This window comes from Antechinus flavipes, chromosome 2, assembly GCF_016432865.1.
Source record: "Antechinus flavipes isolate AdamAnt ecotype Samford, QLD, Australia chromosome 2, AdamAnt_v2, whole genome shotgun sequence".
NCBI lineage: Eukaryota > Metazoa > Chordata > Mammalia > Dasyuromorphia > Dasyuridae > Antechinus > Antechinus flavipes.
In genome coordinates, this window is record NC_067399.1 from 436,129,032 (window position 1) to 436,148,310 (window position 19,279).

A 19,279-nucleotide genomic window follows, 5' to 3' on the forward strand; every position below is an offset into this window, starting at 1 on the left:
TATTATGAGATCTTATAGTGAAGACTTTCTATATTCTACTTTAGAGTTCCTTCCAATTGTTGTGTTCTGGTCCAAGATCAGCTCTGGCATTATGTCTTAGAGGGTCCCTTCCAGTTTTCACTTTCTAAGTTTTAAGACCTCTTTTAGCTCTGCCAATGTAGGTCTTGATCTAGGAAAAGATTAGAATTTGGTTCATCACCTTATTCCAAACAGAAGGCCTCAAAGTATGTCTCATAAAACTCATCTTAAAAGGGAAAAACTCATTCCAAGGGGGCTAGAGGGGACAATTAGGATTTCTATACCAAAGAACAGTTGAATCTATGAGGCATGACTACAAGAGGTGACTGCTGGGACTAGGGAAGTCAGGGCTATCACTAGAGAAGAGATATTTCATTCCCTGTTTAGGACAAGGCTGGATAGTTTATGTAATTGTTGAGAGAAAAAGGACAAGGATAGTGGTATAATAATAATAATAAGAGGAGAAGGAGAGAAGGAAAAGGAGGAGAAGAAGGGGATCAAGGAAAAGACAGAAAAGAAGGAGAAGAAGGAGAAGGAGGAGGAAGAGGAGAAAACTAAGACAAAGGCAGAGTCATATACCGGGTATAAAAGGACAAAAGGGACTTCTTACCATCTTCAGTGAAGATAGGAGCTGTGTGTAAATAGTGAGTGATGTTGGGATCTTGTTCAAATGGGCATTCCACTTGTTTCCATGTTATAAATTCCCCAACTTGTTTAGCCAGCTCCAAAAATTTCTAGGAGAGATGAAAAATAAAGTTGAAAGGGTGAAAATATAAATTTCTTGGTTTAGCATTTAAAGTGCTTCATATTTGGACTCCAAACTTACCTTTCCAGATTTGTTTTGCATTATTCTCTGCATTATAGTCTGACTAACCTGTCCTTCTTGCTGAAATTCTATCTCCTGTCTTATATCTTTGTCTATACAAGCTACTTCCCCATGCTTGGCACATATTCCTGCCTTGCCTCAAATCCTGCCTCTTAGGACTCCTGGTTTCCTCCAAAGATTAGCTTAATAACTATATCCTATATGACATCTTTGTTGATACTCCCACTTGACAGTCTCTTTCTCTCTACACCCATTACTTTGTGTATGTATATGTGTATATATTATATCTGTGTATTTTCCCTGGTAGAATAAATATTTGTTAAAAGGAGGAACTAATTCATTTTTAAATTTGCGTCTCTAGTCTACTTAATACATAGTAGGTGCTTAACAAATCTTTGCTGATTGACTACTAAATTCTAAATCTTTTACAACTAGTCCAGCAAAAACTGAAAATTCACACCAGATTGAATAATATTAAAAAAAAAAAAACAAATAATGAAAGGTAAGAACAAGTAGAGCTGCTTACCCCATCCAGAAGTATAGCTAGGGGAGAGAGGGAAGGGAAAGGAAAGAGTAGAGCTTGTCTCTAGTATAAAGTTCCAATTCAGAAACTAAATATGGAGAAATTAGTAAGCTAAAGGAGACAATGATCAAACTTAAAAAATTATAAATCAAGGTACCCCAAAAGGGGAGAGAATAACTCTGCAATATCTGCAGGCAGTGACTTATAGGGAAAAAAAACAACTAAAGTTCTATAAAGACTATGTGAATACCTAGAAGAAATGAGGCCAGGAGATAATAAAAAACAGTCCCCTGGAAAGAATAAGGAGAACAAAGAGCTTAGAAGAGAAAGTGGTAAACCTAAACCAAGCAATGGACTCTGTAAAAACCAAAATAGACCAAACAAATCAATGATTCTATGAGAGAGCAAGACATACTAAAACAAAAAAGATTGATAAAAAATGTAAACCTTCTGATATCAAAAACAACTGATCTAGAAAACAGATCAGGAAGAGAGAACTTAATAATGATCGGATTCCCAGAAAACATATTTTAAGAAACCCTGGATAAGAGATCATCAATAAAAATTGTCCAAATCTAATAGAATCTGAAGCCTAAAGAGAGAAAGAAACCACTGAGTACCTGAAAGAAAACACACTAAAAATCCCAGAAATGGCAAAACCCAAATTCATATTGAGAATTTTTTTGGCAAGGAAAAAATATTATTAGGTAGTCAGAAAAAAAGTGGTTCAAGTACCAAGGAACCATAGAAATAAATCATACAAGATGTGGTAGCTTCTAAAAAAAAAAAAGAGGAGAAACTGGAACTTAGTATTCCAACAAGAGAAAATAAATAGGCTTATAACCACAAATAACTTATCCTGCAAAGCTGAGTATAATTCTACAAAGAGGGAAAAAGGATCCGTAATGAAATAGAATATTTTCAAGTATTTCTTAGAAAAAAAGACCCAAGCCAGATAGGAATTTTGAAATTAAAACAAGTCAAGAGATATCTAGAAAAGTAAATTTATTTGTGCAATTGGAAGGGATTATATGAAGTTGTGGTGCTAATATTTTAGTGGGGGGAAGAAACACATAGCCTTTCAGATCCTCAATATCTTCAAAAGATACTGAAGGAATTAAACAAGAAAAATATAGAATCTGGGGATAGATTGGTTTGGTTCTGAGGGGCTGAAAAGGAAAAAGACAATAGAACATAAAAGGAAGAAATACAGTAATGAAGAAAAAAGAAAAAAAGGATAGAACTTAATATTTCTCATAACAGGGAAGTACAAAAAAGAGTCTACAAAAACAGATGGGGATTGGGCATCGGATGAACCTCTTGTGTTAAACAAAGAGATATTGAATATATTCACATGCACAAACACACACATATATATACACTCTCTACACACATACATACATGTGCATACACAGAGTTTGGTGTTGAAATCAAATTAATAGGGAAGCAAGGGTGGAGTTGGTCATTTTAAAGGGGAGATATATTGTCAGGGAAGAAATAGTCACAAGAAAAACAATTTTTTGATCCTGAAATGGGGCAAGAGGGGGGATCAAAAGAAGGGAAAAAAGACTGGAATCTAGTGGATTGCCAATTAATTAGGGAATGACTGAACAAACTGAGTATGAATGTGACAGAATATTAGTATGCTGTAAGAAATAACAAAAGACACTTTTTTCCAGCAAATCCTGGGTAGTATGAATTAATGTAGAGTAAAGCACAAAGAACTGGGAGAACAATTCATGACAATTAATATTTACATAGTACTTACTATATGCTATGCACTGTGCTAAGTGTTTTATATTATTATCTTATGATCTCATTTGATTCTCACAACAATAGGTAGATGTTATTATCCTCATTTTATAGATGGGGAAATGGAGGTAAAAAGAAATGTAGTGGCTAGCTCAGAGTTACACAGCTAGTAAATATCTAGGGTTGAATTTGAACGAAATTGCAAAGAAAAATAATATTGAAAAATTTAAGAATTCTGATCAATGCAATGACTGAGCATGTCTCCACAGAACTTGTGGTGATTCATATTATCCAATTTGTAACAAAGAGATGAAGGATTTAAGACACAGGAACAGACACATATTTTTAGACATAGACACTGTGGAATCATTTGTTTGCCTATGCTTATTTGTTATAAGGGATTTTTTATTTTCTTTGGAGGGGTTTTTAAATTGGGGGGAGGTTTATTGGGAGAAGATAAGTAGCAATAGTAAAGCCCCCCAAAAAGAAGGCATAAAACATTTTTAAGTGCATAGAAGAAAACAAAACAAAGCTTGAAAGGAGTCTAAATAAGATAGTTTTGAAAGTACTTTGTGCTATTTCTTATACGTTCTCTTTTTTAAAAAATGAAGCAGCATATAAGGTGATCTTTGATTTTATACAAAATCCCTTTTTATGTTCTGTTATTCATATAAAAATGTTCTTTTGAGGGGTATTTAAGTTCAATATAAAATTATCAAACTCCTGATGAAGTGTATGTGATTACCAAAGTTCATTTTCTAATACAGACTGGCTTCCCCCTTATCTAGCTGTATATTCTCAGTAGCTAAACTAATCTGGAATAAATAATTTAATATCTTTGAGTCTGTTTTATCATAAAAATTTGAATGACCTTGCATTAATTTGTATTGATTTTCTTCCTATTCAGTATACACTTATATAGGTACTTATTGTTTCCCTTGATAGAACAGAAGCTTCTTGAGAGCACAGAATCATTCTTTGTGTTTGTAACCCACAGTGCCAGGTACACAGTAGGCACTTAACACATGCTGGTGACTTGATTGCTTTGAGAGATTGATGGAAACTGAGATGTTGAGCACTGGGTAGAGTGCCATAGACAGAGAGGTAGGAGAAGTTTTCAATCTTACTTCAAAATTGACGTGTCCATTTGGAAGGCGATTGGCACATCCTTCATTTAAAAAGTATATGTCTTTGATTAGCAGACTGAAGAAAGGAATGACTATCTGCAAAGCAAAGGATAGAGTTAGTTTTACTCAGAATTTTCCATAAGAAGGAGAGAGTCAGCTAAGAGAAAAAAAGTTATTGAAACTTTTCTATCTCTTGAAACAGAAGTAAAATAAGCAGCTGTCAAAGTTCATTTGCTTTCACAAATGCTGCAACAATGATAATCATGCCTTGTGTATAGCACTTCAGAATTTATAAATCCATTCATCATCTCAGTAGCTCCTCATAGTGACCTTAGCTTAAGAACTACTACAAACCTTTTAGAGCCTGAAAAAATATAGGAAAGTCAACCAGGGACTAGTTCCAAAGAACCAAAAAAAAATCTTTTAAAGAAAATGTTATCTTTAGTTCCAGATCCTTTCTTCCCTCCCATCTTCCCCACCTAATGAAAAGGCAAAAAGTGGAATACCTATCGTACATATGAAATCATGCAAAACATTTCCACATTAGTCATGTTGTAGGGGGGAAAAGAAAGAAAAACAAAGAGGAAAAGTATGCTTTAGTTTGTACTAAGTTCCCTCTCTGGAGGTAGATGGCATTTTTTCCTTTGGAATTGTCATAGATCATTGTACCCATCAGAATTGCTAAGTTTTCCCACAATTGATTATCATTACAATATTGTTGCTACTGTGTGTAATTTTCTCCTGGTTCTGCTCATTTCCCTTTGTATTAATTTATATAAATCTTCCTAGGTTTTCTCACACATTCTACTCATCATTTCTTATAATATGATAGTATTCCATCATAATCATATACCACCATTTGTTCTGCCATTCTCCAACTGGTGGGCATCCCCTTAGTTTCCACTTCTTTGCCACTACAAAAAAGAGCTGCTATAAATATTTAAATTTACTTTTTTATGAAAATTCAGTTGGTGTGAGGGAAAGAGAGACCCAGAGATCTAGCAGGCCCATGTTACTATGGAGGAAAACACATCTGGAGCATGGTGGGCATGTTTTGTATTATATCTGGAAGTTTTCTACTGTAACAATTATTCCTACTAAGTGTATGCTAAGCTTAGCTATTTCTATGCTGCTGAATGAGCAGAAGTGGTATCAATGCCCTCTTAATTTTGCTCCCCTCTAACAAAGTCCAGCTACCCAACCCTAGTTGTGGTTCTATCCAGATTACCATCTTTATCTGACTGTGAAGAAACCGAATCTTAGAGAGGGGAAACTGATAAGTTTCATACAAAGTTAGTCAGTGACAGAGCTAGCACTTGGAAAAAAGTTTCAGGGAGAAAAATACCCCCTGAGGCAACCGAGGTTAAGTGACTTCCCCAGGGTCACACAGCTAGGAAGCATTAAGTGTCTGAGGTCATATTTGAACTCAAGTCCTCTTGATTTCTGGGCTGGTGCTCTATCCACTGCACCATCTAGCTGACCCCAGGTTTTCTGAGTCTTAATGAATGAAATTAATTGTTAACAATGACAAGGTTTCTGGGACCTTCTTCCACCTTATCACTGGTTCTAGGAATATGTTTAAGAAATAAGCAAAAAAGGTATAGAATTTCAATGCAGTGTTTGTGAGTTCATTTATCTTTAGTCCACATGATCTGAATAGGAATTTGCTCAAGGAATTTTGTCTTGGGTATTCAGGGACCCAACATTTATTTTTTTAATTTTTTTAAAATTTTATTTTATTTAATAATAACTTTGTATTGACAGAATCCATGCCAGGGTAATTTTTTACAACATTATCCCTTGCACTCGCTTATGTTTCGTTTTTTTCCCCTCCCTCCTTCCACCCCCCCCCCAAGATGGCAAGCAGTCCTATATATGTTAAATATGTTGCAGTATATCCTAGATACAATACATATTTGCAGAACCAAACAGTTCTCCTGTTGCACAGGGAGAATTGGATTCAGAAGGTAAAAATAACTCGGGAAGAAAATCAAAAATGCAAATAGTTCACATTCGTTTCCCAGTGTTCCTTCTTTGGGTGTAGCTGTTTCTGCCCATCATTTATCCATTGAAACTCAGTTAGGTCTCTTTGTCATAGAAATCCACTTCCATCAGAATACATCCTCATACAATATCGTTGTCGAAGTGTATAATGATCTCCTGGTTCTGCTCATCTCACTTAGCATCAGTCCATGTAGGTCTTTCCAAGCCTTTCTGAAATCATCCTGCTGGTCATTTCTTACAGAACAATAATATTCCATAACATTCATATATCACAATTTACCCAGCCATTCTCCAATTGATGGGCATCCATTCATTTTCCAGTTTCTAGCCACCACAAACAGGGCTGCTACCAACATTTTGGCACATACAGGTCAGGGACCCAATATTTAAAATTCGAAGGGACCACAGAGATCATTTAATTCAACTCTTTCATTTTTACCAATGAGAAAATTATGGCCTGGAGTAGTAAAATGGATGAATTTTGTTGCTGAGTTGTTTCATTTATAGACTATTGATCCTATTTGGAGTTTTCTTAGCAGAAATACTGCAGCATTTCAGAAATACTATAGTATAATGCTTCTTCAGCTCATTTTACAGGTAAGGAAACTGAGGCAAAAGGGTTAAGTGACTTGCTCAGGGTCACACAGCTAGTATTTGAAGCTGGATTTGAATTCAGGAAGATGAGACATGCTGATTGATACTTTATCCACTGAGCTATTAGCTGCCCAATGATATTAATCACTTATTATGTGTAGAAAAATAAGACAGATATCAGTCTTAGGGAGCCCACATTCTAACGAGAGAGATAATCCATCTGGAAAGTTTCAGCTGTAAGTTAGAAGGAAAAATTCTATGGTCCTTAGTGTACAGGGGCAAAATAGATGCAAATGTCTCATTTTTGACTGCATTATTTAAAGTTACTGTTCCCAGGGCTCTTGGGGACTTGTTAAATGACTTGGCTAAGATGGATCACACGGGAAGTAAGTGACTGGGATTTTTACACAGATCCTCTGACCTTTAATCCAGTATACTTGTCACTATAAGAACCCAGCACTCCATACAGTCTCCCTAACTCAAGTCAGCTGGAGTACCTACTTACAGCTGGTTCTAGATCATCCTCTGGGACTGCAGCACAAATCAAATTCTGCAAGCTAGAGAAGGCCCAGGCAGGTCTGCACTGCTGCCCACAATGAGTGGGGCAATACATATCTGCCTTCTAGCTTACTCTAGTGAGAATAGCTCAATGTATGTATCAGCAGGGAGAACAAAATGCACCTCTGTAGACTCAGGTAAGTGTGTACAGGAGATTCTGGAGGCCAGAATGAGAGGTGGTCATCACAGATTGGCAATCAAGATTTGTAGACCCCAGACTGAGTGTGCACAAGCTCTGGAGTCTGACATTGTTGTTCTTGAATCATTTCAGTCATGTTCGACTTTTCATGATCCCATTTGGGATTTTCTTGGCAAAGCCACTGGAGTGGTGGTTTGCCATTTGTTTTTCCAGCTCATTTTACAGATGAGGAAACTGAAGCAAACAGGATTAAGTGATTTGCCCAGGGTCACACAGTTAGAATCTAAGGTCAGATTTGAACTCAGGAAGTCACATGAATCTTTCTGACTTCAAGCCCTACATTCTATCCACTGTGTCACCTAGTTGCTCTTAGATTCAAATATTGCCTCTTTAGACAACCACTGTGTAATTTTGGGCATAACATCTAATTTCCCTGGGCCTTACTTTTCTCATGTGTAAATTGATAGTGATAAAGTTTTTATATAGTATTTTTTTAGTTTGAAAAGCAGTTCACATATATTATCACAATACTGTGACATAGGTATTATTATTATTACCATTTTACAGATGAGGAAACTAAGGCTGAGAGAGATTAATTTCCTCATTTTACAGATAAGGATGGAGGCCCCAAATAGAGAAAGGGAATGTTTATGTTCAAACAGAGGCTTGTTTAGAGTGTCCAGAAAATGCAGAGAAGAGAGAGAATCAATGAATAATATTGGGTCAGACAAGAAGGATTTGACATTTGTCAGCACATCATAAATTGGAAATTATGCTGAGATTTAAGGGAGACAGTTGGATTTCTAGTCAGAAGCAGGAAGCACCTAGGTGGTACAGTAGTTAGAGCCCCAGGCCTGGAGTCACAAAGACTTGTCTTCTGGAGTTCAAATCTGGCCTCAGACCCTTCCTAGCTGTGTGACCCTGGTCAAGTCACTTATCTCTGTTTGCCTTAGTTTCTTCATCTGTAAAATGAGCTGAAGAAGGAAATGACAAACCACTCCAGGATCTTTGTCAAGAAGACCCCAAATGGGATTGTGAAGAATAGGACACAATTGAACCATAACAGCAATAACAAATGATTTCAAAGATCTGGTTTTGAATCCTAATTCTGCCATCCTGTGTGATCTCAGAGAAGTCACCTGACTTTTCTGGGTCTCAGTTTCTTTAAGTGTAAAAGAATAGGGTTAGACCAAATGACCTTTAAGCTCCTTCTCAGACCTATATCTATGATCCTAAGATCCTGCTCTAATCCTTAGTTTCCAAATCTAGGTGTCTTGGTGACCTTGTACCTCTAATAACCTACAATCTTTCTGCAGGCAGGCTTAATGAATAGTCAGTTAGAAGAACTACTCAGCATGTTGCCCTAGTAAGAAGGTCATTCGACACTTGAATGCTTCCAATTAAACTCCCACATTAGGAAATAGCGGCTGGGCCCCTGCACTTGAACTTGGAGAATGAAGTGATATCTATAGCAGCCTCTTCCCAAGACTTATTCTTCCCCTGACAGCCTCCTTCTAAACCATGTTTTAAAATTCGGTGCACGCTTAGGGCCCTTGCTAGTCTGCTCATGTGCTCCTTTAAAAGCATGGCCCATCTGCATGTCAAATTAACTAATCAATTAGAGTCTTAAGTTATTCATCTCACAGGTTCTGCTCTGAAAAGCTACCCTGGGCTTTATCTCAATCTTTTGTGTGAAGCTCTTAAAAAAAAAAAAATCATTCAAATCCCAAACTCAACAGGCTGAGTAATTTAAAACTGCATTTATTCAGGGATCTCATAGCTATAAAAATTATCATTCTGAGTTGTATACATTTGTTTGGTGGAGCTGAGCTGGTTAGAATAAGCATTTTCTTGAAATTCTAATTCAAAATTCTGGTGATCTCTGAAGTAAATGACAAATGATAGGAAATTTCTCCCTCCCTCAAAACAAACAAGCAAATAAATGAAAACCAAATTTCTCTGGGGTCAAGCATGGTCTTTATAATTTCACAAGATGTAGTTTAAATTTTGTGATGGTTGTTCTTTGTTGTATATCGTTCACATTATTGTAGTCATCTTCTATATTATGTTCTTGATTCTGCTTCCTTCACTTTGAATCAGTACATATAAGTCTTTCCAAACTTCTCTGTGATGAGGTTTAGATTTGGGGGTACCCAAATGAAATTAGGGTTTCTGGTAGTCAGGGAGTTAAATTAGGTCTAGTGGCAGGTTTGGGGTACAGGGTAGGTTTGGTTTCCCTGCAACTCCTCAGGATCGGCACAAGGGAAGGGAGTTCTGGGGAACTCCTTTCTTGCAGCACAAGATCCTCTGTAAAGGAATTTACAGACCCAAAAACCTAGATTGATAAAAGAGGTTTATTATGGGGATTGGAAGTAAGGTTAAAGTCTGGTTGGGGAATAGGTGAGGGTAAAGAGAAGAGGGTACTGGAAAAGAGTATTCCAGTGGGAAGAAGCTCCTTGGGGTACCAAGCATGGTGCTAGCAAGTTTGGAACCTCTGCAAAGAGAGGATTTTAGTTTGGCTCTTTTTTATAATGAGAGATTTAGCTAAAGGCAACCCGTGGGTGGAGTCCCAACTTGGCTCAGATCTGATGGGGGCTGGGACAAGCCCGGATCTCCTCTTGGAATTCAAAGGGATGCTTTTGACCAGGATTTGTTAATCAAAGGTGCAGGCTTCCTGAACTGATAATGCATCAGCCAGGAGGGGCTGGGAGTAATCTGAATCACAAATCAATCTGAAAGGATCACAAATCAGTTTCTTAAAAGAACCACAACCAGCTTCATCTGTAATCATCATATTTGTGGTTTCTTATAGCACAATAAGGTCACAAAGTTGGTGTAATGGACAACATCCTGGGCCTAAAGTCAGGAAGCCTCATTTTCTGTGTTCAAATCTGTCCTCAGACATTTCCTAGCTGTGGGACTCTGAGTAAGTTACTTTTTGCCTCAGTTTCCTTATCTGTAAAATGAGCTGGAAAAGGAAATGGCAAACTACTCCAGTATCTTTGCCAAGAAAACTCCAAATTGGTTCACAAGCAATAGGACATGCCTGAAAATAACAAAACAGTAATAGCGCAATAATATTTCATTACATTCTAACCATTTCTCAATTGATGGGTATCTATTTTGCAGTTCTTTTCTACCATAAAAAGTTCTGCTATAAATATTTTGAGATGTATGGGATCTTTTTTCTTATCAATAATTTTTTTTTGGGGGGATAGCAGAATCTCTGCATCAAAATACATGGGCATTTTAGTTATTTTATATGATTAATTCCAAAATGGATTTTAAATGGTTGAATTGATTCACAACTTCACTGACAATATACCATCATACTTTCCTTCCTACAAGTCCTCCAAAACTGACTACTCCCATCTTCATCTACATTTATATACAATGAAAGGAAAGAGAAATACCAACACAAACAATTTAGATCTACACTCTGTCCCTCTAGTGTAATATATTACCAAGTCTCTATCATTCTTTTTAATGACTCAGATAACTGTACTTGCTTTAAACAGAATCACAGAATCATAGGGGATCACAGAAGCTTCCTAGTTCAATTCATTCCAATTATGGGTCCCCTCTCAGGATAATACACCAAATAGGATTTAAACAAAGAATGTAGGGCTGGTTCAATATTTTAAAAAGTCATTAGCGTAATTTACTATGTCAATAACCAAATTAACAAAATTATATGATTATCTCAATAGATACAGAAAAAAAACATTTGACAAAATCCAAAATCCATTCCTACTAAAAACACTAGAGAATATAGGAATAAATGGAATTGTCCTTAAAATGATCAATAGCATCTATTTAAAACCATCAGCAAGCATCAGATGTAATGGGGACAAACTAGAACCATTCCCAAGAAGATCGGGGTGACCAAGATTGCCCATTGTCACCATTTCTGTTCAATAGTGTATTAGAAATATTAGCTTTGGCAATAAGAGAAGAAAAAGAGATTAAAGGAATTAGAATAGGTAAGGAGAAAACCAAATTATCACTCTTTGCAGATGATATGACTGTATACTTAGAGAATCCTAGAGAATCAACTAAAAAACTATTAGGAGCAATTCACAACTTTAGCAAAGTTGTAGGATACAAAATAAATCCACATAAATCATCAGCACTTTTATATATTACCAACAAAATCCAACAGTAAGAGAAACAAAGAGAAATTCCATTTAAAATAACTGCTGATAGTATAAAATATTTGGGAATCTATCTGCCAAGGGAAAGTCAGTAACTATATGAGTAAAACTACAAAACACTTTCCACACAAATAAAGTCAGCTCTAACCAACTGGAAAAATATTAAGCGCTCTTGGACAAGTCAAGGAATGTAATAAAGATGACAATGCTACCTAAACCAATCTATTTATTTAGTGCTATACCAATCAGATTCCCAAAAAAAATATTAAAGACCTAGAAAAAATAACAACAAAATTCATATGAAAAACAAAAGGTCAAGAATTTCAAGGGAACTAATGAAAAAGAAAATCAAATGAAGGTGGCCTAACTGTACCAGATCAAAAACTATATTATAAAGCAGCGGTCACCAAAACCATTTGGTATTGGATAAGAAATCCACTAGTTGGTTAGTGGAATAGGTTAGGTCCACAGGTTAACATAGTCAATAACTATAATAATCTAGTGTTTGACAAAACCAAAGTCCTTAGCTTTTGGGATAAGAATTCACTGTTTGACAAAAACTTCTGGGAAAATTGGAAATTAGTATGGCAGAAACTAGGCACTGACGCACACTTAACACCGTACACCAAGATAAGGTCAAAATGGGTTCATGATCTAGGCAGAAAGAATAAGATTATACATAAATTAGAAGAACATAGAATAGTTTACCTCTCAGACCTGTGGAGGAGGAACGAATTTGTGACCAAAGAAGAACTAAATATCATTATTGATTACAAAATAGAAAATTTTGATTACATCAAGTTAAAAAGTTTTTGTACAAACAAAACTAATGCAGACAAGATTAGAAGGAAAACAATAAACTGGGAAAGCATTTTTACAGTCAAAGGTTCTGATAAAGGCCTCATTTCCAAAATATATAGAGAATTGACTCTAATTTATAAGAAACCAAGCTATTCTCCAATTGATAAATGACCAAAGGATATGAACAGACAATTTTCAGATGAAGAAATAGAAACTATTTCATGAAAAGGTGCTTCAAATCATTATTGATCAGAGAAATGCAAATTAAGACAACTCTGAGATACCATTACATACCTCTCAGATTGGCTAAGATGACAACAAAAAATAATGATGAATGTTGAAGGGGATGTGGGAAAACTGGGACATTGATACATTGTTGGTGGAATTGTGAATTCATCCAACCATTCTGGAGAGCAATTTGGAACTATGCTCAAAAAGTTATCAAACTGTGCATACCCTTTGATCCAGCAGTGTTACTATTGGGCTTCTATCCCAAAGAGATCTTAAAGAAGAGAAAGGGACCCACATGTACAAAAATGTTTATGGCAGCCCTTTTTGTAGTGGCTAGAAACTGAAAATTGAATGGATGCCCATCAATTGAAGAATGGCTGAATAAATTGTGGGATATGAATGTTATGGAATATTATTGTTCTGTAAGAAATGACCAGCAGGATGATTTCAGAAAGGCTTGGAAAGACTTACATGAACTGATGCTGAGTGAAATGAGCAGAATCAGGAAATTATTATACACTTCAACAACAATACTATATGATGATCAATTCTGATGGACGTGGCTCTCTTCAACAATGAGATGAAGTAAATCAGTTCTAATTGTTTAATAATGAAGAGAACCATCTACACCCAGCAAAAGAACTATGGGAAATGAATGTGGACCACAACATAACATTTTCACTCCTCCTCTTTTTGTCTACTTGCATTTTTGTTTTCCTTCTCAGGTTATTTTTACTTTATTTCTAAATCCAATTTTTCTTGTGTAACAAGATAACTGTATAAGTATATTTATACATATATATTTAACATATACTTTAACATATTTAACATGTATTGATCTACCTGCATTCTAGAGGAGGAGGTGGGGGGAAGGAGGGGAAAAGTTGGAACAGAAGGTTTTGCAAGGTTCAATGCTGAAAAATTACCCATGCATATGTCTTGTAAATAAAAAACTATAATAACAAAAAAAAATTGTAGATAACAAAATATTTGGAAGTCTACCTGCCAAAACAAAGTCAAGAACTATATGAACACAATTACAAAACACTTTCCTCACAAATAAAGTCAGATCTACTCTCTTAGAAAAATATCAAGTGCTCATAGGTAGGCCAAGCTTTTGGGATAAATGATAATATTACCTAAATTAATCTAGTTATTTTTGTTGTTGTTGTTGTTCAATAATACTGAAATTAGGGGGCAGCTAGCTGGTGCCATAGTGCCTAAAGTCAGAAAAACTACTCTTCCTGAGTTCAAATCTAGCCTCAGTCACTTATTAGTTGTGTGACCCTATGCTAGTCACTTAACCCTGTTTGACTCAATTACCTCATCTGTAAAGTGAGATGGAGAAGAAAATGGCAAGCCATTTTAGTATCTATTTTACTATATTTTAGTATCTATTTTACTATATTTTACAAATATCAAGTACAGCATCCAGTATCACATAAAGGGGTCACAAAGCATCAGATACTGAACTGAACAACAACTGAGATTAGAGAAAAGGAATATTTACTGTATGTCAGGTGCTAAGTGCTTTACAATTATTATTTCATTTGAACTTCACAACAATCCCAGGGGGTAGATGATATTGTGATCCCTGTTTCATAATTGAATATTTTATAATTTTATAATTGAGGAAACTAATCCAGACAAAGGTTAACTAAATTTTAAGGTTACACAAATTTCAGAGGCTGGAATTTGAACTCAGGTTTTTCTGATCCCAGAACTCTATCTACTGTGCTGTACAGCTACTTCCATGCCATGTATGAGCCTCTGTCCAACTGAGAAATTTGGGTAAAAAATATGTGACTCTGTTCTCCTGAGCCAAGGTGACTTACTCCTAAGTCATGTAATTTCGTGGTATATTGGCATATTGGATTTACTCCTGAGTCAAGTAATGTCATGATATATTGGAAAACACCCTGGAATCAATCAGGACAATGGGAGCCAGGACTGGCTTCTCTAAGCTGGACAAGCTATTGGGTCTCAGTTTCTCCATCTGCAAAATGAGATAAGGTTCCTTTCATCCCTAAATCTACAATCATATCAAGAGGAACTTACTGTCTCCTGAGATGTCCCACTCTATTTGGGGGGCAGCTCTAAGCATCAGGAAGTTTTTCTCAATATTGAGCCAAATTTTTCCTTTTTTTCCCACTGTTCTTCATGTGGCCCTCTATGGTAATCCAGGACAAATCTCACTTTTCTTCCTCTAGAGAGCCCTTCAAACACTTAAAAAAAAGTTGTGAAATCTCTCCTTCCCCTAAGACTTCTCTTTTCCAAGCTAAACTGCCCCATTCTCAATAATTAGCTGACATGGTTTCAAGTGATTCTGATGAGAGCAAAGGGATGGAAAAGAAGGCCTTTCAGAACCTCCAGCCCCAGCAGCCTCTGCTCCCAGACTGTTAGGAGCAGCCATGGCTGCTCCAGGTGTCTGGGGGGAGGAAGAGACGCATGTTTTCAGAAAAAAGTGGGTCACAGGGTAGACAAGTGAAGCCCATTCGTGAACCACTCAAGAGGAAAAATTGAAATTCTGGCCCCAGATCACTTCTGACAGTTAAAGACCAGCTGGTACTAAACGAGGCTGTAAACAAATTTGCTGAGCGAGGAGACTCCTAATTCACTGGGTATGAGGTCGCCTGAAGCGGAGGTTCAGAATTTCCACAGGGGTTTTGTCCTATTATCTTTTCAAGGGGGAGAAATGAGACCACACACTTCACTGCAGATTTTCTTCTGCCATGATAGGTATCAAATGGGAAAGTGACAAACATCCCTAGAAGCATGGTGTTACGCAAAGGGAAGGACTCTGCTACATATCGATAGAACCAGTTTAAAATGGGAGGAAATCACACTAAGTTCCAATTCCTCTCTACTCCTTCTGCCTCAGTGAGACCACGAGGGGAAACTGAGAAGGCAAATCCAATAAATCATCTGCAGGTAGTGTCAGTCAATTTAGCCTCAGTCTCAGACTCATAGCTCCTCTGGAGGGCTAAGCTAGAATTGTCAATTCTGGTGACTTGATCCGGATTAACTAGAGCTCATGTAGAAGGATCATAGATTTAAAGCTAGACCTCAGAGATGAAGTCATACTCCTGCCACATGACTAGCAAATGTCCGGGGCAGGATGCAAACCTGTTTTTTCCTCATTCAAGTCCAGGACTCTACACATATTGTCATTAAGGCTTACAGAGCACTTTCTTCAGAACAATCCTCTGAGATAGGTTCTGTGGGTCTGAGTCTCCTGATTTTTCAGATTGGGAAACTGAGGCTGAGAAAAGTGAAGTGAGAATGCTTCTGTGGATTTGATGGGAGATCTTGGTTTGACTCAAGGCTTGGCCATGTATTACTCTCTGACTCCAGGCAAGTGATTTTCTCTTCCCTTGGGCCTCAGTTTCCTTATCTGTAAGGTGAGGAGATGGGACTAGATGGTCTCTAAAGTTTCCTTCAAATGTAAGTTCTGATTCTATAGGCTTTCTCAGTCACCCAGATAGTAAGTGTCAGAACTGAGAATCAAAGGCAGAATTCCAAAACCTGATGCTTACACTGAAAATTTTCCTTTTACATTTTCCTTTACATGGAAATCCAGCGGCCCAGCACTTGCCACGGATCTTTATTTGCTTCAGGGCCCATGGATACAGTTCAGTCCTTCCTCACACTTACCTTCTCTCTGTTACTGTGGGCAGTGAGAGATCGATGGGCTGCCCCTCTCAGTGCTGTCCGGTAGTTATAGAAATTGCCTGTGGGATCCATCTGGTGCTGGAAAAGAAACCAAAAAACACCCCATTTACTCCAGAAACATGCCTGAGTGGCTGGGTTTGCTGATAGCGTAAAAAGGCATTCCTGAAAGTATATTCTTGAAAGTATAATCAGGAAGCAGTGGTTCCTTTCTGTTTACCTCAAGGATGAAAAACTTGGCTGTTTTCACTTTGGACCATGTCTTCTTTAGTCTGGAGACAGGGCTCATGTTCATGCCCGCTGGAAAAGAGACATGAGGGGGAGAAGAAAGGATGGCTCAGTTGCCTGCCTCCTCTTCCTCACCCCCCCAAGGCAAGTGTCAAGTTTAGAGGCAGCTACTCACAGATGATTGCCATCAGTGAATTGAAATTCCCAATGTTGAAGCATTCCCGAGCCACATCGATGAAAAACTCAATCACTTGTGCCCTCTGCTTCTTTTTGGCCGGCTGAGGAGAAGCAAAGACAGGAGCATCCATTATTCAGCCTCTCTGGCCCTACTTTTTTATTTGTAAAGCAAGGAGATGGAGCTCTAAAGTCTTTTCAATGAATCTGGGACTCCTATGGATCTTAACTGAGATAATGGTTCATTGAACACTGTCAGGCAGAGTGGGGGGGGGGGAGGAGAGGGAATCTGGATGCCTTCTGCTATGGTCACATTAGGCTTCTGGGGGCTGTTTGCTTACTGATGCAAAGCCTGGTTTCTGGGTTTGCTTATTCCTGGACCCTCAGGGGCTGAACGGGACAGAGGTGGGGGTGGGGTAGGTTTCCTCCAGTGGTAGGGATGATTTGCTCACCATGCAGATTTCCGTCGCCACAAGGTAACAAAGGCGGTTGAACCATTTCACATAAGCTTCGAGGTTATTTGTTTTGTTCTGTTCACTGAAACAAGACTAGAAAGAAGATGTATGTATTATTTTGAAATGCTGGCATTGCTTAAAAAAGAAACAGGAAGAAATAGGATAATAGCTCAATTAGATATAATTCTGAGGGTGTGATGAGGGGGCCCACTGCAGAGAAGAGTTTTGATGTAGGTAAAATGAGTTGGAGGTGGGGAAGGAGGAGGAGGAGGAAGAGGATGAGGAAGAGATGCAGGAACTGAGAAGTTGATTGAACTACAGTAAGCATTCATTCATTTAATAAGCTTTTACTAAGCACCTGTTTTCCACTGTGCTAGACACTGGAGATAAGACAAAAAAACAAAAACCAAAAAAAAAAAAAAAAACCTGAAACAGCCCTTGATGAGAAAGTTTATGTTTAATTACAGCACAACAGAAGTATTTCTAATTTTATGCTCATTCCTGTTAAATCTAAGCCACCATGAAGGCTTGATTGCATGAATCTAGTTCAATCTTAACCCAAACCTCCCAACTCCATTTTCTCTCCTTTTCACTCCTAGTTCCTTTTTTTTTTCAATGTAAATATGGGACTTCATTCTACCACTAGGACTTTCACCTTTTCCTTAAACCTGTTTGGGTCTTTAAACTAGAATTGTTCTGCTTAATCTAAGAAGACCAAAGAAGAAGCAAGAGATGGAAAATGCAGAGGAGGCAAATGTCTGAATATCAGGGGAAAAACACCACCACCACCACCGCAATAATGCCTTCCTTTGCAAACTATTTAAAAGTAGAATGGGCTGCCTTGGTAGAGATGGGGTTCCCTCACTGAAGGTCTTCAGTCATAGTCTGGAGGATCACTTGTTGGGATACTTGTTCAGAAATAGGTTGGACTTAATTACTATCAAGAGTCTCTCTAACTCTCATTTTATTATTTCACTTTATCCTTCCAAGTCTTTGACTTGGCAGAAACTTTGTTTCCCTTAGGGAATGACACATTCTTGTCCTGTGGAGACCACACCTTCTCTCAAGTACCCTGACTGTTTTACCATATCCCCAACATCTCTTGCTCAAACTCTTTCTCTTTACCCACATTACCACTCAATTCAGCCCTTTTTCAGGGGTCCTCAAACTACGGCCCACGGGCCAGACGCAGCAGCTGCGAACGTTTATCCCCCTCACCCAGGGCTATGAAGTTTCTTTATTTAAAGGTCCACAAAACACAGTTTTTGTTTTTACTATAATCCGGCCCTCCAACAGTCTGAGGGACAGTGAACCGGCCCCCTATTTAAAAAGTTTGAGGACCCCTGCGACTATCAAAACCCCCTCCTACTGCTGCCAAATTTAATTTTCCACAAACACAGATTTGACTATCTCTATTCAATCAACTCTGGTGGCTCCCTACTTTTAGTACAAAATATAAACCACTTTGTTTAGCTTTTAACATATACAACCTAGCTCCAAATTATCTTTTCAGCCTCAGTGGATACTGCTCTCCCTCTTATACTCTGGAATCCATCTGAAGGAGCTTTTTCTCTATTCCTTATATATAAATCATTTCTCATTTCTGTGCCTGTTCACTAGCCATCCCACATGCCCATAATTTATTCCTTCCTTACTCCGGCTTCATAAAGACCATCTCTTCCTTTAAGACACACTTCAAACATCAACATTAAACTTTTTCTGATTTCCCCAAATGCTAGTACCACCCAAATTACTTTGTATTTAATGATTTTGTATTTATTCATTTTACATTTATTTAGCATAAACTCATATATATAGAGTTTAGTATATACTCATATATAGTTATATTTATACACATATAGTTATATTTATTTGGTATATACTCATATCTTATACTTGCATCTACCTATTGTCTCCTCCATTAGAATGCAAGTTCTTTGACATTTTCCTTGTTTTTTTCTTTTGCTCTTAGTATTTCTATCCCCACCACTTGGCATGGTGCCTTGGCAGAAATTAATAATACTTG

General features: G+C 37.4%; 1 protein-coding gene and 1 long non-coding RNA gene across 4 annotated transcripts in view; one reads left to right on the forward strand and one right to left on the reverse strand.

Annotated features, from left to right (window-relative positions):
* LOC127550303 (uncharacterized) overlaps positions 1–19,279 on the forward strand; it is a 95,034-nt gene that overhangs the window by 49,435 nt on the left and 26,320 nt on the right. The window lies entirely within an intron of this gene.
* RASGEF1C (RasGEF domain family member 1C) overlaps positions 1–19,279 on the reverse strand; it is a 186,941-nt gene that overhangs the window by 8,697 nt on the left and 158,965 nt on the right. For all 3 annotated transcript variants that reach the window (XM_051979083.1, XM_051979081.1, XM_051979080.1), the window contains 6 exons: positions 17,251–17,346; positions 16,800–16,902; positions 16,617–16,696; positions 16,382–16,477; positions 4,247–4,342; positions 629–752 (listed from right to left, as the gene is read on the reverse strand). In XM_051979083.1, the coding sequence (XP_051835043.1) occupies positions 629–752; positions 4,247–4,342; positions 16,382–16,477; positions 16,617–16,696; positions 16,800–16,902; positions 17,251–17,346 (595 nt within the window). The remainder of the gene's footprint in view (positions 1–628; positions 753–4,246; positions 4,343–16,381; positions 16,478–16,616; positions 16,697–16,799; positions 16,903–17,250; positions 17,347–19,279) is intronic.